This window comes from Serinus canaria, chromosome 2 (assembly GCF_022539315.1).
Source record: "Serinus canaria isolate serCan28SL12 chromosome 2, serCan2020, whole genome shotgun sequence".
Lineage (NCBI taxonomy): Eukaryota > Metazoa > Chordata > Aves > Passeriformes > Fringillidae > Serinus > Serinus canaria.
The window spans coordinates 149,339,434-149,364,332 of record NC_066315.1 but is presented as its reverse complement, the minus strand read 5'-3'; the positions used below and the strand labels follow the sequence as shown (position 1 = coordinate 149,364,332).

The window sequence follows — 24,899 nt, the reverse complement described above, 5'->3', positions numbered from 1 at the left end:
GAAATTCATTGGTTCAATGTTCATTGGTCCCACATAGGGCAGCTCTTAATATTTGAGGTCTAGGGAGTTCAGGCACCAAACAGATGAAACAAACACCTGAAAATCTCTATAGACCCAGTTCCTCTCATAAAAAAACCAAAAAAAATCCATTTTTCAGCCTTGCTCCCAATACCTAAATACATCAGAAAATCAAGGTGGGTGGTAAAAAGGGCCAAATATTTAGGCTAACTGGTGAAAGTGGACAGGAATGGCTCTGTGCACTCTCCCTTTGAGGTGTCAGCACCATCACCCTCATTTTCTCCATTCATAGATGGAAAACTACTCCGGAGATGTGATGATTTTGACTCTGGTGTCAGTGTTTCCCTGAACCTTGATTTCACCTTGTACTGCCAAACAAAACATTTTGCAGTGACTGCTACAGAACCTGAATACGAGAGGATGTAAAAAAAAAATTAAAATTAAAAAAAAAAAAAAGAGAGAGAAAAGGGAAACTGAAAAGCTGAGCCTTTCACCAGGCTGCCACTCATTAAATTACCCGTAAAAGTCCCCGTTGCAATAATGGGAGTAGTTGCCTGTGAAACTCCCTCGGCAACTGGATGTAAATTCCACCTTTACTCTCCCTGCGACAACAACGGCGGCGCATTGAGCCGGTAATTGCTGATGTTTCTGCATTGTGATCATGTCCACAAGCTGTTGGCTTCACAATGGAACTGATCGCTTTACTTTGCTCCTTTTTCTCCACGCTGTCTCTGTAGGGATGGATCTGCAGGGATGGGTTTAGTGCTGAGAGCAGCCGACACACGAATTTCTGCCCTGTCACTTCACAGCGGCGCTTCATTCACGCCTCATTCTCCCTGGGATCCCGTGAAGCACCTGGCGAGGTGTGGGCTGGACATTAGGAAGGGTTTGTTTGCTGAGAGAGTGGTGAAAAATCAGATCAGGCTTTTTAGAGAGGTGGTTGATGTACCATCCCTGCCAGTGCTTAAGAAGTATTTGGACAATGGCTTTAATTAAACTTTTGGTCATTCAGTGAGACTAGATAATCATTGCAGGTGCTTTCCAACCGAAAACTATTATTCTATTCTATTCTATTCTATTCTATTCTATTCTATTCTATTCTATTCTATTCTATTCTATTCTATTCTATTCTATTCTATTCTATTCTATTCTATTCCATTCCATTCCATTCCATTCCATTCCATGTGTAAGGTCTTTGATGATCCCAGAGGAGAACAGTGGGGCAGGCAGGGCTTGTACAGGTCTGCAGAGATCTCAGTGCTTAAACTGAGCCAGAATCCCCCTTTTCAGCCCCCAGGGAGGAGTTCTCCTCACTTGCCTCATCCATAAAACATCCTGACCCCAGGCAAGAGGGACATTCCCAGAAGGAGCTGCCCATATTGGTGCAGTGGGGATTCCCTGCAGGTGACAAAGTGACCTCTTTTCCACATGCCAGGCTCTAACCAACCTTCTCCTCCAGGAGCTGGGAAGGAGTATCAGGTCTTGCTGTCAGGTGCTGAGATTTGGAGTTAAGCTGGGGTGACATCAGGTAAAATCTCCAATGATTTCAGCAGTTCACGCAAGAAAACTTTACACATGAGGAGAAATCAGCGCTTCCTTTCCCTGTGTTTTGCTGTCCATCTCTCACCACATCCAACCTCTGCTCTCGGGGATGTCCAGGGACAGACACAGGTTCTTATGAGTAAAAAAAGAGTTACCCATTTTGTTAAAAAAAGTTGCAGTTACAAGTTGAGCTGGGAGCTAGTTGCTGGCAGAGGAGGGTTCTTTGTTGGCTTCATGTTGTAACCGCCTGTTAAGAGTCGGTCCTTAACTCGCTGTTGTTAAGAATTCCCATTTTTGTCAGCACCACCCTGCCTGTGGCCAGGTGGATGGCCCTTCTCCGACTGTGAAGGGAGGGGACATCGGAGGACATGCAAGTAAACTCGGACCCAGAATGCAACGAGAGAGGACCCCCACCCCACTTACCAAAAGAACCCCCAAAACAATGATCCAACACAGAATTAGGAGATCGAGGTGATGTCTGGTCATGAGGAACAAAGTCCAGATCCTGAAGAGATGCTGAGAACCTTTTTTGCCCCTTGCCCTAGCCACGGAAGACATCAGCTGGAGCCAGGAGCCTGGATTCCAAGCCAGCAAAGCAAAGAAGACCTAGTACTAAAACTCTTGTGAGGCTTGAATTCACAGCTCTGCCTGCTAGTTGGCCAAAACTGCACTTCTTTCCTTTAAGCCACTCCTGGGAGCTGTGGTGGTGTGACTGTGGACCCATCAGGCCTTCCCACCTGATCACTTTTAATAAAGACATTAAAAAGGAATATCTCCTGTCCTATTTATTTCATAGGTGGAGGAGCTGGAATGCAGCACGCTTTCCTGAGAAGCAGTGAAAATGCCCTCACCCAATTCCCTCTGCTATTTGGCTGGGAAATCCAGCACCGAGGCAAAACTGAAGCCAGACACCTTTGTGTGCAAGCTCAGCTGCTCCAGCCAGAGGGATTCTTGCTGGAGGAACAGACTGTGTGTCATAAGGACCTAAAGATGTCAGGGAGAGGATTGAGATCTGCCCCATGGAAATTACTGACCGCTCTTTATCAATCTCTGGAGCTTTCATGGCCACCAAAGCTCATCTCAAACATAGGAAATGACTTTTCGAGTTATTCCTGCCCTGGGTGTTAGAGGTTAGAGATTCGAGAGGAGGGGAGCTGTGCCACACAAGATGATTCCTGCATTAGGGAGGGTGGGAATTTATTCATTTCTGTGTGTCTGGCTCCTCTTCCATATCATGGACCCCATTCAGGACACACTGAGCCACAAATCCAGGCAGCCACAAATCCAAGCTCAGCCCTGCTGAGGAGACCAAAGCATGTTTTGACCAAAAAACATGCCAAGTATGAAGCAAAACTTCCCAACATCAGGGGATGTTTGGAGAGCATGTCCTGCAGTGAGAGATTTATGGAGTCTAGCCTACTTAATGCAGCAGAGGTTGAGCAGGAACTTGTTCATGGGCCTCTCCAAACAGAGATCAGACAGTCTGAGACACCTTAATCAATGTGGCAGAAGTGGAAAAGCACCTAAAAGTGGAAGATGAAATACCACTAACAAAACAGAGGTGATGAGCACATGTGAGGAAGGGGGATTTGATTTTGTTCAGAGCAATGGGGACAGCAAAAGAATGGAAAAATTTAGCAGGAAAGGCAGGAAAATCCCCAGCACTTCAGTCTAGCATTACTGCGTTTCAGTTACACATTCATTATAAAAACCCCTCCAGCCCTGGAGCCACCTGATTGATCAAGAAGCAAATAATATATTTTGAGGGGCACTTTTAGCCTTGTTTTGCAGCCAGCATCCTGGAGCCCTCCAAAGCAGCAGAAGGACATGAAGAGCAGAAGGACCAGAGAATGATGTTTATCTTTTTGGGCCACCAAAATGTGACAGCACTGCAATGGTCTTCCAGGAACGCTCACATGGAGACAAGACTAATTAGACATTCATTAAGTGCCTAACTCAGCACAGCACTTAAGCACACATTTAACCTTCTCTCATTACAGGGTCGCATCAACATCCCTGTTAAAGCTCCAATTACAGAATCCAGCTCACATTTGGGAGGGCCACCAGCACTTTCAGACTGTGAAGAACCAATGCTCAGCATTTCAGGAGGTTTTCCCTTCTTCACTCTACTGCCCTTGCCTTCCAAACCTAGTCCAAGAATGCCAGTTTGCATCCCAAAAAAGTGAGTTTACATCTAAACATCAGGACCTAAAAACACACCTCTGCCTTCTTCCCACATTTCCTGAATTAGCCAAGGGAGATCTGATAATGACCAAAAATGGTTTCCATGTTGAATTGTCTTCTCTTGGAAAACATTTCCAGTTCCAAGAGTTCAGAGCTTGTCTTGCTAATCACCAGACAAGCTCCATGTGCAGCAAGACCAAAATGTCCAAGGGATCACCTGAGGTATTCTTCTGCAACCCACCACTGCCTGCTGTACCCTCTGCAGTGTCTGTGTGGGACAGCGAGTGCAAAGAGAGTCTCACTAAACCTGGGAAGGAAATGTGGAGCAGTTTCTCCTTCCTCCAGACACTGAAGAACAGGTGCTCGACATAAGACAGGGTGACTTTGGCAGAGTTTCTTTGTGAAGTTCCCCACTAAATGATCATAAACTTCCCTCTGCACCTGAGCCAGGTGTAAAATCACTGGCCATGAGTGAAAACAGGCTGTCAGTTATGTTTTATTGAGAGTCCCTACAGTTCTGGAGCAATGGGATCCTCCTGGAGAGAAGATTTTCATGGGGATCTCACCCACAGGCCATGAGCCGAAGCACAGCTGTGTCCACTGCAACATCTCATTGTAGATTTGCACCCATCCATTTGCTTTGGAAATACCCAAGGAATAAAAAGGCACATTAGGGAAAGTCAGGTTTCATATTTTAGAATTGTATCTGGGCACCTGGCAATTCATAGAATGGTTTGAGTTGGAAGGGACCACAAAGATCATCTCATTCCAACCCCCTGCCATGGGCAGGGAACTTTCCACATTCCTTCTTGGGCCTTTAAAGTCATCAGAGTAGATTAGTACAACTCATACATCTCCGCTTGTTCCAGGATGAAAGTGTTAAGACAGGCCCAGAAAAAACAAATGACTCAGAAAGCAGCAGGGAGGGAAAAATAGCAATGATAATAATAATAAAAATTAAAAAAAATTAAAAAGCTTGTAGGGGAAAAAAACCCACTACAGACACAATTGGAACAGCAATGATTGCAATAACCAGCATCAGTACTTGGAAATCAGGAACCCTATCAAAATATTCCACCCACAAGATGCTGTTAAGGGATTGCTGACTCCCTGTCCAAATTGGATCTCGCCTCCATCTTCCTGATCAAGCCTTTGCATAAATCAAAACAGACACAGTGACAGACAGAGCAGCACATGGAGAGCCCGGGCACCCTGCAAGCATCGTTTCTGTGTGGATGGCATCCCACCAGCCAAGATGATAATTCCCTGTCTCCAGTATGGAGCAGATGTGAGCAGCCAGCAGAAAAATTATCTGCACTCTACAAATATTTGACACCCAAAAAGGATTTTGATTCAGCCACCCTTGAGCCTCTTTCATATTTACTTTGTGGGAACATTCAGGCACTCGAGCTGGACTAGGAGAGATCCCTACAAAAGCCAATATTAAGCTTGAATGCTTCAGGATTTGCTGAAAATCTTATTTCAAATTTCACCTTTGGTTGCAGTGAGAAAGGTCACACTGCTTGGGTGGAAGGCATAAATCACCCAATCAGCAAATTCCAGGCATGACACATGACAGAACTCCGAGAGGCTCCTCAGAGCTGTTCACACAGGAGAAAAGGGCATTGCAAGAAAAAAAACAACCCAAATCTGGAGAGTCTTGTGCTCATGGCCAGGGAGGGAGGCATGACTGAAGAACTAATTTGCAGGATTTATGGCTCAGCTGTGCCTTCATGTATTGATTCACAGACCAGTGAGAAACAAAATCTCCCCCAAAATACACTCAGGAAAGCACGAGTACCTGATCATACTCTGATCTCTCAGCTAATGCCAGGCTGCAGTCTGTAGGAAAATCACTCTGCTCAGCCTGAATCTGTGCCTGGTCACCTCCTGCCTACTGCAGAAGCAAATCTGGCCTCTTCCCCTCAGCCCTGAGAAATCCCACCCTCAACAGGGGTGGAAACGCCAGAAAGTATCCTCAAATTCCTGACCCTGACAGATGTCAACTTCCTGCTGGTGGCAGAGGACATTTCAGTCCAGCACCTGAAGAAGATGAGACCTTGGGGGGAGGCTCACGTGGGGGTCTGAGACTCACTGAACTGGAGGCTCCATTCCCTGCCACCTGTGTTGCTGTTCAACATCACACCTCTGCTTTACATAACCTGGGGTGGGAGCTGAGGACAAACACCCCGGAGCAGACCTGACACAGGCAGTAGGAAAAAGGCTCCACTTTCAGACCTCCCCTGAGTCCCTTCTGCTTGGCAAGGCTGTGTCAGGTCTCTGGAACATAATCAGACTTCAGGATCATCCCACCTTGACTCACAACCCTTTTTCTCATGGCTCTCCCACCTCCCCAGTCCATTTCCATCCCACACCATACTCAAGACCACAATCAAAAGCCAGTGAAATATCTGAGGAATGAGCCCAAGTAACCCCATGCAAGCAGCGTGGTGAATTCTCTTTCTGAAAGCCTCCAGAAGGAAAACGAAGCTGAGAACAAAACAACCTTGCTTTCTGTTGCCATCGCCTTCTGAACCAGACCCAAGAATTAAGTTTTCCCTAGGAATTAAAAGTGGTTGATAGGGCTGCTGAGAGCAGCCCGCCTCAGGAGGTAGCTTGGATCCTGTTTTTTTCTAGGACATCTGTAATTACTTTGGAAAACTGCTCACCCTCAGGTATGAAGCTCCCTCTCAGCAGCTCAGAGGCTGCAGGAGTAAAACAAGCAATGAACAAGCCCCGAGAACGAATTGCAACAACTCCGGGAATATTTAGGGGTAGCTGATTTGCAATTCCAGTCGCAGGCTCATAAAGAGACTCGTGGGTTACCTGACCTGCCTGTCGATTGGGAAATGAAATTTTTCATGCCAGGCATCCACAGATACGGACACAGAGGTGACGGGGACAGTGTGAGAGCAGAGCCCAAGCAGCCCTCCCTCCCCAACACCCCCCGACCACCCTCCACTCACCCAGGAACTCCGCTCCGTTGCTGTCCTTGGGGCTGCTCACGCAGTTCTCCAGGTAAATTCCATCCTTGTAGCAATCCTCCTTCTTCCTGGTGAACCCCAGGATCTCGCTGGCCTGATCCAGGACCTCCCCTCCCGAGCAGGAGCACGGGGTCTGCATGATGCCACAGGGGTGGGAGCTGCTGCTGATGGCCAGGCAGGCGTCCAGCCACTTGCAGAGCATCTGGCAGGCGGCTTTGCTGGGGTTCCTGTTGCCCACCACCAGATACTCCACGGAGAAGTCCCTCTCCTGAGCCTTGGTGGGCTTCCACCGCATGGGCCAGGTGTCCACGCCCGGCGGGGCCGTCTGCTTCATCTGCAGGAATTGTTTGTTGGACTGGAGGAAGGCAAAGCGGGTGGAGCCATCGCAGAGCTTCAAGACATCATCAAAGCTCTCCATGCCCAGGTAGGTGCGGGTGGACTCCAGGAAGGAGTCGAACTGGTAGGTGCGGATGTGCTGGTGGTCACATACGCCGGAGGGTTTGAGGATCTTCATGTACAAAGTGTACCTGCGAGGGTCGGGGTTCTGGATAATCCAAGAGCACAGGGAGGAGTTCAACGGGAAGACGGCGAAGGAGGAGAAATACCCAAAGAATTTCCCTTGGACCAAAGTGGTGCAGGGAGTCTGTGCCAGGTCCAGAGCGACCACGGTCCACACAAAGTAGAGTGGCGATACCAAAAGCAGGTTCAGGGCGGATCCAATGCTCCTCATCCTAGGTCTCGGGTCCTCTGGAACTCAAAGTAAATGTCAAGCAGGTGCCAGATCCTGGACATAACAGGGACCAGCTTAGAGGAAAAGCAGAGTTTAAGAGGCTCTGGATCCGAAATCAAGCCGATCCTCCCATGTCTGGATTTGAGCTCCCTCCTGTGGCCATAAACAACACCTGGAAAAAACAGGGAAGGGAAGGAGGAGGGAAGAGAAAGAGAAGAGATTTGGGATTTGGTCTTTTTGGTGCTTCTTTGTTGTTGTTGTTTTTATTAACCCTTCACATGGCTGAGAACCCACACAGCAGCACCAGTCCTGGCATTTCTCATGGGGGGAAGATGCAGCCCCACATCACCATCCCCAGACTTGGTTTGGGGTGTCTCCATCCCCAGGTTTGATTTGGGGTGTCTCCATCCCCAGACTTGGTTTGGGGTGTCTCCATCACCAGGTTTGATTTGGGCTGTCCCCATCCCCAGGAGGGGCTGAACTCTGACTCACTCAGGGGGGAGTGCAGCTGTGACCTGCTTTCCTTCCCAGTGCCCCCTTCCCATGCAGATCCCTCTGCTGAGCAGAGCAGAACCTTGCCTGTGAATCTGAACCATCTCCCCAAAGAAAACAGGGTTGGTATCTGGGTTAGGGAGGCTCCAGCTCGCTCCATCCCCAGGGAGCTGGTTCAACACAGACTTCAGGCTGCACCTGGGGAGGGTGGGCTGGAGGTCAGCATGGCCAGCTGGGCTCTGCCTCCTCTCTTCCTTCTGCCACTACTTATTTTTTAATGTCCCTCCCTTTCTCTCTCCCTTCCACCAAAATAGTGCAGGGAAGGGAGTTGTTGCTCAGGAACCCAGCTCTGGTGTAACCCTGAGGCCAGACAGGATAATGGATGGCGCTGTACACCCACTACAGGAGACAAAAAGGACAATAAAGACATATTTTATCTCTTTCCTCATCAGGCACCCACCTCTCCTTTCACCCCTGAGTGCAGGACACCCCACAGCCTGTGGTGCTGTAGCCAGGCTTAGAGCATCTGCTGAGACTGAGAACCCTCTCTGCCAGTGCCAGGACCTCCTTCAGCCCCCAAAACCCCTTCAACCGAAGTAGAATCCAGCTGCAATGCCCTAAGGATGCATTCCCTGCAACCTCCTGTGGCATAGATTGCTCCTTCAGCCCAGCTTCCCAGAGCCCTGCTCCCCCCCACCATGCCAAAGAGGCACTCGTGCAAATCTCCCTCTTTCTCACCCCAACAAAAGACTCTCCTATGGTCCCTTCCCTCCATCTCCTCTTTCCAGGAGAGAAGAGAGAAGGGGAAATAAGATGAGCAGCAGGACTTTCCTTAACTTGTACCCTCTCCCACTATAGGAGGGGGTACACCCCCAAATTTGGGGAGGGGTTCAGTTAACAGGGCAGGAGGGGCAGACCCTCAGAGTGTGGGGCAGGACTGCTGACCGCACAGCCGTGGCACCTTTTCCCTCCCACCTTTCCAGCTTTTTCCTTTCTTCCCCTCTCAGCTCACCCCAGGTAGAGAAAATCGGGCGTTTCCCCTCGGGTGAGGCTCATCCTGACCCTGCAGCGCCTGCTGCCTCCAAAACAGATCTGCTGCCCCTTTTCCGAAGGACAGAGGGGAACCTGGAGGGGAGAGTTCCCCCATCGAGTCAGACAGATGCCACCATTCCGGGAGACTTCGCGGCTCATAGTGAAAGCAAGTGCTCAGGACCTCTGCACTGAAATGCAAACAGCCCAATTCCGGAGGGGCAAACATTGCAACCTCCAAATAATTCAGATAATTTGGGATGTGTTTCCCACGATCAGGGTGGCACTGCCGGGAAAGAATTAGGGTGAGAAGCTGTGGAGAGGGGCATCTGCATCCGGGAAGGAGGGAAAACTCGTTTTCATTGCAGCCACTGATCCAGCCCCAGCCCCACTGCTGTCCCCAGCCCTGCCATCTCCCACCTCATGCCAGGCTCTGCTTTCCCAGGCTGCAAACAGAGGGAGCCTTACAAATTCCCAGCAAATCCACAGCTCAGGCAGCTAATCCCAGCCCCAGGAGAGACTGAAAAACAAGAGATGAGAAGCCCACAGACCATCCTGTGAATCTGGGAGGAGATGAGAAGCTAAATGCACCTCCACGTTCACTCAGCTTCTCTCCCTGCTCTATATCAAAGACTTGTGTCTGCCTCTGCCTTCTTCTGCCAAAACCTTTTCTTTTGGGCAGGAAAGGGTTAGGGAGCTCGAAAGTCCGACCTGCTATTTGCAAACTGTGTTTCATCCTGGCTTCAAATCACTGCAGCCCCTGCTACCACATTCCTGAGTGTGTGTTAGACCTGACACTAATCAGCACAGAGTCCAAATGCATTTGGACTTAAATTTTTTACAAGTCAGATCCCCACTCCTGGCTGGTTTGCAGTCTACAAAGCTCGACAGTGCAAATCTCCCCTTGCCAGGCTCCTGCCTGCCTCTGGGGCCAGACTTCAGGAGTGAAAAAGGGATGAAAACCTGGTCTTGCTTGGAAAAAACACAGGCACCAACCAAACATCTTACAAATTTCCTGATTAGCAGGAGGGGTTGTCCAAATAGGACTGTGAATATTTTAAATATCAGATTCCAGAGCTGACAGGCTCTTGCTTTATCTGAGACTCTGAGAGGGGCTCTCTTAGGGCAGTGCTGGAAAAGCTCATTCTGTTTGCAAATCCAAGCTCTACCCGACCTTCACCCTGCTGAGCCAGCCAGGGAACACAGAATTAGGGAATATATTGAGTTAGAAAGAACCCACAAGGATCACAGAACCACAGAGCAGGCTGGGTGGGAAGGGACCTAAAGATCATTTTGTCCAACTCTCTCTCATGGGCAGGGACACCTCCCGCTATCCCAGGTTGCTCCAAGCCCTGTCCAACCTGGCCTTGGACAGTTCCAGGGATGGGGAATCCAGAATCTCTCTGGGCAGCCTATGCAGGGCTTCAGCACCCTCTGAGTAAAGAATTTCTTCCTAAAATCCAATCTAAACCTGCCCTCTGGCAGTGGGAAGCCAATCCCCCTTGTTCTGTCACACCATGCTCTTGTAAATAGTATCTCCATCTTTCTTGTCATCTTCACCTCTGGTCCAGAGCAGAAACCTGCCTTTCCTGGTTGGAAGCAGGAGCCAGCAGTGCCTCCATAGCAACCAGATGATGAGGAGACAGGGTTTGTTTTGAAATCCAGTCCCTAATGGTGACTTCAGCTCCTGGGATTCAGCCCAGGCCTCCTGCTCGCCACAAACTCAATTTTTCTCACGCTGACCACAGACCTGCTTCTGTCTGAGGATGTGGCGAGCACAAAACAAATTCCCCCTCACTGCCCCTGTCTGGGAAAAGCACCATAAGAGCCAGCAAACTTTAACCAGACCTGTTATGGCTGTTAAGTCTCACAATTGATTTCCCCTCAGTGCAGTCCCATCTGGAAGGTTTCAACATAAGGAGCATAAACATATAATTTTTTTCCTCTTTTAACTAATCCCTGCTGAAGTGGAAATCTCTACTCAGAGCAAGAATGGATGGGCAAAGCCCCCTCCAGACGCGGATCTTTGGCTCAACAGGTGTTGGATGTGGCAGGGAGGGAAGATGCAACAGGCACCTGAGTGGCTGATGTGTGTCAGCAGAGACCCATCTCCTACATTTCCATCCCAAAAAAGCCCCAAGGGGGGCATATAATCACAGACTACAGCCTGCAACTGGGGAAGCGATGTTAAATGAGTGAAAAACAGATTATTGCAGTGGTGGAGGTCACATTCTATGGCACACAGTTAAATTAACCCACATTCCCATGGTTTTTGCCACAGTCAGTGGCTAGGTAGCCTGGCTCTTTCTGGGATTTTGAGTGATGGAAGATATCCCTGCCTGGTCCCATCCTTTGGCTCCAACTTGGAGCACACAACACCTCCCCAAACCTTTCCTTCCATCTCTGTCTGGGAGATGGGGCTGGCAGAGCAAAGCCTGGGGACAGCAGGTGACACTGGAGCACCTTGGGCTGTCCTTTGCCTGCATTTCTCAAGGACAAAAAAAAATATTGTTGCCTTTGTGCATGTGTCCCTTGAAAAAATGGTTTTTCATCCCAAGAAACCCACAGAAAGAGGCTGAAAAGTTTGGTCTGAATGGTCCTTCTGCTCTGGTTACTTTGTGCAGGTGTCGGGGTGACAAAGAAGGAGATTATGAAGAGCTGTGAGCCACCAGTGAGGCTCCTGCACCCTCACACAGCTGGGCACAGCCCTGGTAACTTTTTCTACCTCCTTGCTGAGCATTTCCCATCCCACTCTGGCATCCTCTGTATCAGAAGTCCACTGGGACAGACCTCCACAGCTCAAATCAAAACCAGGCAAGGACTGAATCGCAGGTTACACCTGGGCTGCCCAGGGGATTTTGACATCCAGTTTAAGCTGGTCCCAGTGAATTCTGGAGCCCAAGAGGTTTGAGCATCCAGTTTGTGCTGCTCCCAGTGAATTCTGGAGCCCAAGGGGTTTAGGCATGCAGTTTGTGCTGGTCCCAGTGAATTTAGGAGCCCAAGGGGTTTGGGCTTCCAGTTTGTGCTGGTCCCAGTGAATTTTCTATGCAAGCCATAGAATCATCAAATTATTAAGGCTGGAAGAGATCTCCAAGGTCACCAAGTCCAAGCTTTGACCACCATGGTGAGCCCTGTCTTCCTACAGGAATGATCTGGGTCTGAGGCTGGATTTTGCCAACACCCTCGTGTTCCTGCTTGATTCCTGCACACGTCCTGCACCACCACAGCCATTCTGTGGGGAGCAAAATCATCCTGATTTTACCCACAGCAGCCTGGATAGCCCAATTCACCCCATCCCAGCACAATGGACACCTCCAAACTGGCGTGTCCAGCCCTGCAGCTGTGCCCAGCCCAGAGATTTCAGCTCTGCCTGGGCAGGAGGAGCCTGCAGGATGCTGCCATATCCTGCTTTCCAAAGTCCCTGCATGGCAGAGTCCTCCCACGAGGGAAGGGTGACATCCCTGGTGGAGCACCCACCACCTCCCCTGCCTGTGCTGGTGATGCTCCTGGAGCAGCAGCGAGGATGTGGCCAATGGAGGGCACTCTTAGCCATGCACACAAACCCACAGGCACACAAACACTCCATGGAAAAAAAAAATAAAAGGAGAAAAAAAAATCAAGATGACTGCAGAAAGGGCATCCTTCCCCATTGCTGCCTCTAGGAGCATTCCCAATGATCTGGGAATCTGATCTGTTCCCTCTCCTGATCTGTTCCTCTCCTGATCTGTTCCCACTGGTTCAGCACTTCCAGCTCCTCTTTCTCTGTCCATTGGCTCCAGATGTGCCACTGGCCAGGATTTACTTCCCTCTGCTTTTCCTTCTCCTGACCTTGGTGCAGGGCTGACGTCCCAGCAGGGTGAAAGCCACTCTCACCAAGCTAATCCTCCTTTCCTGGGGCTTCCCATTTCCATGAAAGAAGGTCCCCAGATATCACACTAAATATTCCTTTTGCCTGAGGCAGAAAAATGCCTGGCCCTGAAAAGTCCCTTGCCACTCTGAGAAAACACAGGAAAGGAATTTGTTCTGTCCTTATTCACAAGGAACTGTGAGCAGAGAGAAAGAAAAAGCTGCAACAGCTTGGAAATTTTGAGGTTTTTTTGTGAGGGAGCAAAGCAGAGTGGGAATGCCTGGAAAAACACAGTGGCATCTGTGAGCTGACAGCACAGAGAGGAGTCAAGAAGAGCTCAGACCTGGCTGTTGTTTGGCTGCAGTGGCTCTGCTGGGCTGCAGGGACAGGAGTTAACCCTGAAAGGCACCCAGGGAGCTTGGACAGGTTCTGGAGCTGCGTCTCTTCCATAAAATCAGAGCTCAAAATCAGGGTTTTTCCTTAGTATTGTTTTTTATGGTCCATTTTCATCCCTGGAAGTGTTCAAGGCCAGGTTTTGAGCAAGGGAAGGGCATCCCTGCCTGTGGCAGAGGGGGTGGAATTAGATAATATTTAAGGTCTCTTCCAACCCAAACAACTCCATGATTTTCAAACCACGGATTTCTGTATGGCCACCTCACATCCTGGAATATTTGCTCCATCACTGCAGAGACTGATGTGCTTCCCCCTGCCTCTCTCTGAGTCTCCTGAGTGCAGAGAAAGCCAAAATCTCACCTGCCTGTTGTGTTAATAAATTCTATATATACACACCAGCATCCTTCATCCCAATTTTCTCCCATCTCCAAGCAGGAAAGGCACCTGCAGACCCCAGCAGATATGGAGCAGCCTCCAGAGCAGCATGAACAGGGTGGGAAATGTTTGATTCTGATGGAAATTGACTTGTGGGTCAGGATCCTGATCCTACTTCAACTTTCAAAGGCTGGAAGAGGGGATTTGGGGAAAGGGAGGGCCTGGAAATGGAACATCCTGGGGTTCCCCAAGTGGCTTTAAGCCACAATGAGGAAACTCCAAAGCCTCTGAGCTTGAGCTTGAGGTTGAACCCTCCCATCTGTGATGTCCTCCAGCACTGGCCAGATGGGGAGACACAATCAGGGGGAGCCAGATTTGAGTCCTGATCCAGGATTTGTGCACTCTGTCAGTGAAGCATCTCTGCCAGTCCTTTCCCACCTGAAAAGACGGATGTGAGAAGCATCCTCTGCTATCCTTTGGGGCTCCATGATCTGAAGAATTCCAGCAGAGTGCTGGAGATGAGGATTCATTCCAACCAACCAGGATTTCATCCCAAAAGGAGATGAATTTAAAGACTCCGGTGTGTGTTCCAGATGATGTTGACTGTAGATGGGCTAAAAGCTCCCAGGGTTTGCAAGGTCAGGCTCAGTTCCTTGCTCTGGATGATTTTTTTTCAGTTGGTGGGATCAGGGGACAGCTGAGCACAAAGACTGGAGCTCAAAATCTAGGATCCAGTCAAAATTCTGTAGGGAAAATCCTGGCCAAGCAGGAGGGCCAGCTGTGCTCCAGATGTGGCTGCCTAAGGAGAGGGGGCTCAGGGCTCTGTTTGCTCCAGCACAGCCTCAGCCAGGTGTTGTCTGTGCCCTGGGTGTCCTTTAACCATCACCTCATCCCAATCCACATCTATTTTTGTCCTCAGCTTTCCTCTACGTGTGTGCAAATCCCTTGGCATTGCCTGTTGGGAGCCCTGGCAGGACTTGGAGTTTCTCAAGGATTTCACAGGAGTGGCTTTGATGTCCTGGCACAGCAAAGTCGAGGAGCACGTGGGGGTTCTTGGCAGAAGGTTGTTGATTGGGGTCATAATGTGACATCTCACCCTGCCTCAGTTTAGCTCAGTTTAAGGGAAGCAGACTGAAATCCCAATTGGGAGTGGGATTACAGCAAGCCTGCTGTGAGTTCCCAGGCATTTCCTCACTCCCAGGGGAGTACACAGCCCCTCTGATCCAGGTAAAATCAGCTTTTCTTCCATGCCAGCATCACCCATACTCCCTGCCTGGTCTAACTCTCACCCATCCCCATCAGTGGTACCAAAAAATACCATGGATTCTGCACCAGCAAATCCTAGAAAAATCCTGTTTCACCATTCCCTTATTCCTGCCTGCCAGTGCTCACAGCCAACCCTTTGGGGTCTTTTTCCCTACATTTCCACATTGTTTTTAAGTGTCAGGGTTACACAAGAGGGCCTCTGAGGGCAAGGTCACCCCAAGGAGTGAGCAGAAACACTTCCATCGCTGCTCATTGGAGCTGGGAACCGGGATGGGATTGATTGGGAATTCAGCTGGAGGTTAAAAGCACTGGCATTAGCTGGGGAGCTAAGTGGGAACCCCCTGGGGATAGGGGGTGTTTAGGGAGGGGCTGTGTGTGCGTGAGGCTCAGGCTTGCACAGGGACATGTGCACAGGGATGTTTGGCACAGCTAAAACTGGGCTTTGGGATTCCTGGGGTGCACATCCTGACACTGCTCCCTTCTGCATCCCACATAAATCCCATCCTCAGGCTCCTTTTCTGGCCCCTGAGGAGAAAAGCCTTGACACAGCTCCTGTTCCTGTGGCTAAATTCCTATTCCCAAAGCAGAAGAGCCTTCCACAGGGCCTAATGCTCTTTCCTGAGCTGTGTCCTGGGATGGTCTGGGGTGGGGATTATTGGCCAGGGCAAAAACCTCACCAGGAAATGTCCTGAGATGTGTAGGCAGTGATGTGTCAGTGTTTCAGGTCAAAATTTAGGAAGAAATTCTTCCCTGGGAGGGTGGGGTGGCCCTGGCAGAGGTTGTCAGAGCAGCTGTGGCTGCCCCATCCCTGGAATTATCCAAGGCCAGGTTGGACAGGGCTTGGAGCAACCTGGGATAGGGGAAGGTGACCCTGCCCATGGCAGGGAGTTGGAACTGGGTGATTTTTATGGTCCCTTCCAACCCAAACTTTTCCTGCCCCATGGCACCTCAGAGCTGGGCTGCCCAAGGGAAAACAAAGGAGACAAAGACCCGAAGAGCTGATTTTGCAACCAGCTTGGGGCTAGGATCTGCACAAGCCCAAGTCCTAGTGCTTCTCCCAGCACCAGGGAAGGAGATTTCCCCTTTGCTGCTCTCCAGCTCGTACCTGGCTGTGGATAATCAGCAGCAGGAGATGACCAGAGGCCTCTGACCTGGAAAATGTAATGTGGGTTCTTCTTCTGGCTCCTTCCACAGCTTTGAATGACAGTGCCTCAGTTTCCCCCCATCAGACAAATAATTTTTCCACTCCCCCAGTGATGGGGATGAATTTCCTAGGAGGCAGCTGGGAAAAGATGGAAAGACTGCATCAGAGTCCAATTTTACATCAACCCTGAAGGTGCACCATGCTGTTTTTGAATGCTGCTGCCTCAGCAAAGTTAAAACTGGATTGGGAACATTTCCCCTTCTGACAACAGGAATTCAGCTTGTAATTTTAGGCATTCAGTTTCCAATGCCCAGTGAGGACGTCATTGCACACAGAAGTACCATGAGATCCTATTGCTCAGATTTGCAATTTTCCAGCAATGGGAAGATGGAGATTCAGGCTGTGCCCTCAAAAGACACTTAGAACACAGGTCCTTTCAGTAAAACCAGAACTGTGGCCATCCCTGCCCTCACTTTCACTGTCCATAGAGTGAGGACCACAGAAGAACTTGAATTCCAGGACTGCTTTAGCTGTGGGAGAGATTCCATCTGCTTCCACAGGGTCTGAAATGAGGGGCTTTGGAATCTCTGACACCACACTAGAGTAGGCAAATGGGAACTTCCCAGAGTCATGGAGGTGGCAGAAATATCTGAGCTTGAACAGGGTGTGGAGCCTTTCTACCAAGCTGAGCTCAGCCCCTGAAGGTGGAGAGAAACAGAGACAAAGCAAATCCCTTTTCAAGGCCCAAGTTTGTGGATCCAGCCATGACCTTGAAGCAGCAGAAGTCTGCACCCTGCACTTACAAAGCAGAAGGACAATAAATATGAGTGTTCCTGCAGCACCTTCTCCCCGAGGTCCTCGGGGCACATGGGGAGCAGCAGTGAATTAAGGCTGGTGAGGCAGGGAGCCATCCTCACTAACCCCAAAGCCTGAGCACAAACTAAAGGAAGTAGTTTTTCACACAGCTCATAATTCAATTGGGGACCTCACTGCCACAGGATGCTGTGGAGGCTAAAGGCATAAAAGGGTGACAAAATGGATTAGGGAATGTGTGGAGGAGAGGCCAATCCATTGCTCTTGAGCAGGATGGTCTGGGTGCAACTGGCAGTCTCAGGGTGGCTCTTTCTGTGCTTTTCCTTCAGCCTTTCATGGGTTATCCAGATGGTTTGGGTAGCCCTGGGTTGGGGCAATCCCCAGTTTCAGACTGGGGGATGATGGATGAAGAGTATCCCTGAGGAGGAGGAGGATTTGAGGATTTTGGTGGATGAGAGGTTGGACACAAGCTGGCAGTGTGAGATTGCAGCCCAGAAAATCAACCAGATCCTGGGATGCTTCAAAAGAAGAGTGGCCAGCAGGGTGAGAGGAAGGTGATCCTGCCCCTCTGGTGAGACCTCAGTGCTGGATCACTCAGCACAAGGAAGGCATGGGGCTGGTGGAGTGGATGCAGAGGAGGGCATCCAAAAAATTATCTGAGGGCTGGAGCCCCTCTGCTGTGCAGACAGGCTGGGAGAGCTGGGCTTGTTCAGCCTGCAGGAGAGAAGGTTCCAGGCAGACCTCATTGCAGCCTTCCAAAATATACAGAAGGCTTGGAAGAAAGAGGGAGAGATGCTTCCTACCAAGGCCTGTGGCAACAGAACAAGAGACAGTGGCTTTAAACTGGGTGCAGGTTGGATAAAAGGAAGGAATTTTTTATAATGAGGGTGGTAAGGCCCTGGAAGAGGTTGTTCAAAGAAGCTGTAGCTGCCCCAAACCTGGAAATGTTTAAGGCCAGGTTGGATGGGACTTAGGACAACCTGGCCTTACTTGTGGAAGGTGTCCCTGCCCATGGCAGAGGTTTTGCAGCCAGATCCCTTCAGGGCCCCTTTCAAACCAAGCTCCACTATCCTGCTGCCCATGGAAGCAGGGGAATGGAGTAGATAATAAAAATCCTTTCCAAAACCATCCCACCCTATGATTCCATGATTCTATGTCTCTTACTCCTTCCCTAAACAACCATTCTTTCATCTACTGTAGAAAGGTGCAGGGATATTATATCAAGCCACAAAAATTATGTTCACACTGCCAAACCATCTACAGAGCCTGAAACTGAAGAGTGCCACAAATCACATCCACGTTGTTAAAGTGGTTGGATCCATCCTCCCATTCCACTCTGTGGGAAAGCAGCCCTTGGGATGGATGGTGATCTGCCCTGACCTCAATTCCTCTGCAGTGTCACGCTGATCCCCACGCAGGGCTGTGCCTGAGCTAACCCTGCTGGACAGCAAAGGATCCTGCCTGCTGTGCTCCCCAGAGCCTCCCCTTTTCCTCACAGCCTCCTGGGGCAGAACCTGCCTTCCAGGCTCCCCTGTAAGAAACCCTGGGATGCTGGAATGCAGAGAGGCTGGCAGAGGGATGCAATCACAGCACAGGCGTTAACAAGCTGGATTATTCCTCTCATCTCATCCATCAGTCTCATGACAAGCAGTTCAGGATTTGCATAGAGGAGACAGATGTACTCTGCTCCCCTTTCCAGTCCTCTCTCCAGGAACCTTGAGCAATGTGATGAGGGAGAGGAGATTACGGGTGAGGGACAGGCAGGGGGGTTATTGGGAGGCGAAGTTCTTCCTCTGTTCTCACTTTCCTTGGCTTTGTTCAATTGCAGGAGATGATGGAGGACATTATGGAGTGATTTGTGCAGCACTGAGGATGTGCTGGTTCGGGGCTGGAGTTAGTGAGCTGTCTGTGTGCAGCCTTGATGAAGATGAAGGGCTGAAGGAGAACTGTTTATATTTATTCTGAGGAGGGCTCGGGTGATGCTTCATCACAGGGGTGACAGCAGAATCTGGGGTTTTTACACACTCCTTTATTTGTATGAGTATTTGCTTCTGGCTCGGAGGACGGGAAGACAGGACTGAAGAGCTGGAGGGCAGCTGGAGGTCTGCAGGCAAGAGGGCTTAAATTTAGGTTACTACACAAAACCCAAGACCTTGGAGGGGAATTCAGCTACAAAGCCATGTGCTGGCAATTCTCCTTGCCCCATTTCCTCCGGAGAAAGATTTTGAGGCTCTCCCTTCTGTTTCCAAGCCAGCAGTGTTTTGGGAAACCTCAGCCCCAGGTGTTCCCAAGCAGTCCTGCAGTGTCAAACACACCTGTGCAGCACAGGAACCTGCTTCAGTGAGCCAGGAAAAATGAGGAAGGTGCCAGGAAGTGAGGATTGGTGCCTTTTTTGCCCAGAGGATAGACTGACCCAGCACAGTGGAAGCCTCCAGTCTCCCAGGACAACCCCTGGAGGTGCAGGGGCATCTCCACATGTAGTTCCAGGCTGGAATCCAGCACAGCATGGTTGGGAATGCAAGCCCCCACCTCGTGCCAGACACAATGAGCAGATGGCCCTCCTTTAGTTCCTGAAGAACAGGAATCCACTTGCCAAATCAATGCTAATTTGCCCTTTTGCTGTCTGTCTCCACAGGCTACAGGCTCTACTGCTGAAGGATAAGGAGCAGGGGCTGTGTTTTGGCTCTGGGACCAGGCATGGCACAGTTGTGGACACACCCCAGCCCTCCATCCCTCTGAGAGGGGCTGGCCTCATCCCACAAAGCTGCAGGAGAGAGTCCCTTGGCTCAGCCATCTGCCACCATGTGTCCTGGCACTGCCTTGGGCCAAAGCTTCACCAGGGAGCATGGAAATAATTAATTGGTTTGGATGATCATGGGACCACTCTCCTGCCTGTCTGTAATCCCTCAGTTATTTATGAGGAGAAGTGGAGCCTCAGAGGGGGTGCAGGGACATGAACAGCAAAAGGGAGTGTTCCCTCAGGTGTCACTACAGGAACTGAGGGGTGGGGGAGATCAGAGAATCATAAAATCATGGAATGGTTTGGGTTGGAAGGGGGCCTAAAGACCACCCAGTTCCCAGCCCGTGCCATTGCTCCAGCCTTCCACTAGACCAGGTAATCAGCTCTCTGATCTCCCTCTGGGGAGCAAATCCAGGTATCACCTCTGTGGGATCAGGTAGATTTTTGCATTGGAGCCACATCAATGGGGAGCCTTTTTCCTGTCTTACCATTCTCTGCACATACATCATCAAATTTTTGAGTAGACTGTGACCCCTGCCAGTGCCAGCAGCGGATCAGAGCACTCCCCTCAACCCTCAGCATTCCTGACCCAAAGAGAAAGGTGAGGAAAAGCTTTAATCCAATTTTTTTTTTTTTTGTCAGGGCTGCCCTTTGGCAACTCACAAAAGCCAAAAAACGTGGGTAGAGCAGGTAGATCTTGGTTAGAGGAGCAGGAGCATAAAGTTTGCTGCCAGTGCTTTTCATGAGAACTGGATCAGTGTTTTTTCCCTCTCCCTCTTTCCCTCCTTCTCCTTTTCCTTTGCAAAGTGTGGCAGCGTGGGGATGAATCGCCCGATTGTGCGCTCCTCTTTCCCCCACCATGCCGCTCCAACAGCACGGCTGGGGGATGGAAAAGGAGCCCAGCTGCCTCTTGTGGGCTGTTCTCTCTCCACCCACCAAGCACTTTAAATCAGACACAAATTAACACCAACTCCTGGCATCCTTTATTAGCCAGGATTGGCTCAGCCTGAGTTTGATTTGCTTCTATCTTCTATTTTAATATTTCGTATCTTTCCGCCCCAGCCCCACCTTCCTGAAGGGCACACCTGACAATACCAGCAATGCACTGGAGAGCAGGGGTGGCCCTTCAGCTCTTACAGGTGGTGATGATTTCTGGTTTCTCGAGCTTTGAACCATGCACTGTGCCCCAGTAGGGGACAGCAATCCCTCAAATGTCTCGTATTTCTGGGATTTTTTTAACCCAAACTGCTCTCAAAGCGTTGTTGAGGGAGAAACGCCATGCACAGAGTCACAAACATGATGAACATCACCTTTAGGGTACAGAGTGTTTGTCATTTGTCATCTGAGAAGGAAATTATGTAAGATCTCCTCTCCAGCTCAGGGAATTGAGGTAGCTGAAAATTTGACTGCCTAATGTGGGACAAGGTGCAGGTAAAAACCTGGGTCCTGCAAGGGATCACTGTCTCCAAAGGCTCCCCAGTGGAGATGTCCCCACATTCTGGGAAAGGTCATCAGTGGCACCAACATGGTCACTGATCCTCGTCACGATTGGGATCCAGGACCAGAGTCTACAGAAGAGCCATCACTGGTGGAGATGCACAAAAGACTTCATGAAGGGCCACAGAGATGGTCAGAGGGCTGCAGCACCTCTCCTCAAAGACAGGCTGAGTGAGCTGGGGGTGTTCAGACCGGACAGAGAAAAGAAGACTCTGGAGACACCTCAACACAGCCTCCCAGTGCCTTAAGGGAGCTTATAAAATGGAGGGAGAGGGACATTTTACCCGAGCAGATAGGGACAGGGCAAGGGGCTGTGGTTTTAAATTGAAAAAGGACAGATTTAGATTAGAGATTGGGAAGAAATTTTCCCCTCTTAGGGTGCTGAGGCCCTGGCACAGGTTGCCCAGAGAATCTGTGGCTGCCCCATCCCTGGAAGTGTCCAAGGCCAGGTTGAATGGGGCTTGGACAACCTGGGATAGTGGAAGGTGTCCCTGGCCATGGCAGGGGGTCAGGACTGGATGATTTTGAAGGTCCCTTCCAACCCAAACTGTTCCATGATTCTGTGTTCACAGGGCCCTGTCCCTCTTATCCTCCTATTTTTATTAGTCCCCATCAGCAATGTGCTTGATGGAGACAAGGTAAGAACAAATAATGGGTTTCCTGCTGGAAGCACCATGGAATTGTCTGTCTCCTCCTGGCTGGCTGCTTGGCCACGTTTGCCAAGCCGCGCACCATTCGGCAACTGTCAAACCTTTTGTGGATTTCCATCTCTGCAATATTTGTTTCTTAGCAACTCTGTTTGCTTTTAGCAAAAACAAAATGTCTCTGCCTGTGGCATGCTATTTCGGGCAGAAATGGTGCCGTTTCAGGTCCACGCCAGTCAGAAGGACCCTGGTGAAAATGGTCCTGTCTGCCCACTCACTCTGAAGAGGACTGAGTGAAATTCTTATTTGTTTCCTGCGTTCCACCTGCCGCAGGGAAAGCGCAGCACTCCTGGGCACGGACTGTGGCAAACAGCTCCTACTGCTACACTGCTGTTCCACAGCCCCTGCCATTCCTGGGCCCTGGAGTGGATTGTATAACCCAGGTAATGAAGGTACAAGTCAGCAGCAAATTTTACAGCAGAGCAAAGTTCCAGTGAGAAAACACAGTTTGTGACCCCTGTGTACTTTATTGGGAATGTCCTTGGGCTTGCAAACTTTGATTGGATCCAGCTCAACCAGAAGCTTTGCCAGCACATCCTGCTTGAGAGAAAGACCAATGAACTTGGAGGCCTGACCTTGTAAAAAAGCTCAGCAACAATTTCTCCCATGGACCAAGAGTGAGCAGCACAACGTGAGGGTCACTGTGTCATTGCAGGATCCGTATCTTTAATTTCTTTATTTTCATGTCATCACAGAATAGTTTGGGTTGGAAGGGACCTTTAAGATCATCTCATTCCACTCCTTGCCAGAGACACTTTCTGCTAGACCAGATTGCTCAGAGTCCCATCCAACCTGGCCTTGAACACTTCCAGGGATGGGGAGTCCATCCTAGTGTTTCATTCCCACCAAAGTGTTACAAATCCAGTCTCTGTCTAGTGGAAACTGGAATGAGTAGCCAGCTCCTCTGCAACATAAGTTTTATCCTCCTTCATGTGTTCCCAGTAAGGGTAAAGACACAAAAACTGACATTAAACAGCATCATCACCTCTTGAGATTATGATTTAGGAGATCTGATCGATTGGAAACTAATTCCAATTAAAAACCAACCAGGCAGAAATGCTGTCTCACTTCACAGGCTCAGGAAGGAGCTGAATTAAATAAGATCCCAGAAAAACAAATGGGACTTGAAGGCATTTAGCATCAGTGTGGGGAGACGGATGAATGGAAATGGGACTTTTAGAAGGTGAGGATCAGCTGTGCTTTAAATATAACTGCAGACATCAACTCTCCCACCCATCACAATTCCTCTATTTTATATTCTCAGTTTGAGCCAAGTTGAGTTGAGTTGAGCACATCACCCTGAACATACCCCACACCTATGAATTCCTCGGAATATTTAGGACAGGATAGAGATCTCACCAACTCAGTCTGACTCTGGCATAAGGTTCCTTTACTTCTCCATTTCTCTGTGCCCACAGGAACTGCTGACCCCCTGATGTCTGATTTGTGGCATATTATGCACTTTGCAAGTGGCTCAAATAATGATAATTCTCAGTATGAACCCAAAAACCCCCAAAAGCTGGTTAAAAACCAGGCTAGACAAAGAGGGAAAAAATAAGACTTGAATTTTAAAGATCTGTCACTGGCAAAACAGTAGGTGCAGGATGAGAATAGAGGGAAGGAACTCAGCAACCCCAGAGTTAAAATCTTGAGGCCTCAGGATGTCTCTGAGAATCAGTGAAGCTGGACATGGAACTCAAGTGGTGTGGGAACTTGTACAGTTTGGAGCCATTTTCTCTGGAAATAAGGACCATCCGTCTTTGATATAGATCCAGAGTTATTCACTGACTCCAAGAAGCCTCAGTGACGTCAGCGGGGCCAGGAATCCATCTCTTTATTCCTGAGCTGAATGCCTACATATTGTTTTCATGCAGCTGTAAAGACCTCTTTTATGCATCTTCTTGATTTTTCTCTGGCTCATTCATCCTGATTCATCCTCCTCTGCTCAGAGCTCCTTGAATATCCTGCAAGGAGCCCACACACTCAGACACATTCTTGCCCGAGCCTACATCACAGTGTATTTGTCCAAATAATTTTTACTGAAATAAAGTTCCTGCCTTGCAAGATTGCCAAGAGCAATTGTTTTGGTGAATCATAAATACTGCAGAAAGTAAATGTTGGTTCAGGTTGTTTGTTTCCACCCTTGGCAGACCAAGCTCTAAGGGTGCGCACATTCCTCAGGAAACTGAGAATTTAGTTCAGCAAATAAACAAAGATGACAGTGGATATTCATCAGGAGAGTCCTACATTTGACTCTGGGAGGTGAATCTGCAGAAAATCATGAACTTCTCCCTGGCAAGGATCACCAAACAGCAGCAGAAATGTGGCACTAAATATGTGTGTATATCCTCACCTTCCTGCTCAGCCTCTTCACCTCACCTGCAAACCACCCTCTCCAGGCTAAGGAATGACCCAGGAAGACCCCAGGGCCAGAAAGAGAAGATCAAGTTGATTGTGCCACTGTAACTTGTGGGTTGAACCACAATGGAGAGAGGAACTGTGCATTTTATCTGAAGCTTTTTCAAGGAAAAGGACACAAATTGCCCAAGACTTGAGAAAATGGGGATTTTTTTTCACCTCCACTTTAACCACTGGGTTTTGATGTTTAAGATGTAGGCAGGACCACCTGGAAGATGACAGAGTCATGGATGGTTTGAATTGGAAAGGACCTTCAAGATGCTCTCACTCCATCCCCCTGCCATGGACAGGAACACCTTCCATTAAATACTTGGAATGAGTGATTTAATCCATGCTTGGATGCCTAAAAGACAGAGATGAAAATCTGAGCTGTCCCCTCAAAATTCCTTGGTCTTTCTATGGGAAGAAATGGGAATCTGCAGCAGGCAGTGATTTTGGACAAAGATCCTGTGGTGCAAAGTGTCTTGGGCAGTCCCCCACTGAAAGAGGAGCTTCCAGAGGCACATTTTGGGATCACTGCTGTCCCCATGTCTTTGGGAAGGGCATAAGTTCTCATGGACAAATTTATCCATGGACAAATTCCTCAGCAGCATTGCTCAGTGAAGACAATTCATGAGGAGACAGAAACCTCAAAACAGGGATCCAGATGCCACTTCAGGACTAATGCCAAAAATGTTGTTGAGCGAGGTTCCTTTTCTAGAGCTCACTCTGGATCTGTTTCCT

The 24,899-nt window shown here is 49.3% G+C and overlaps 1 protein-coding gene across 1 annotated transcript in view; it reads right to left on the bottom strand.

The window, feature by feature from the left end:
- The window catches only part of LOC127059263 (adhesion G protein-coupled receptor B1-like), a 123,995-nt gene that overhangs the window by 36,423 nt on the left and 62,673 nt on the right, over positions 1–24,899 (bottom strand). Inside the window, exon 2 of the mRNA XM_050971047.1 lies at positions 6,711–7,630. Coding sequence (XP_050827004.1) covers positions 6,711–7,458 — 748 coding nt within the window. The 5' untranslated portion in view covers positions 7,459–7,630. The remainder of the gene's footprint in view (positions 1–6,710; positions 7,631–24,899) is intronic.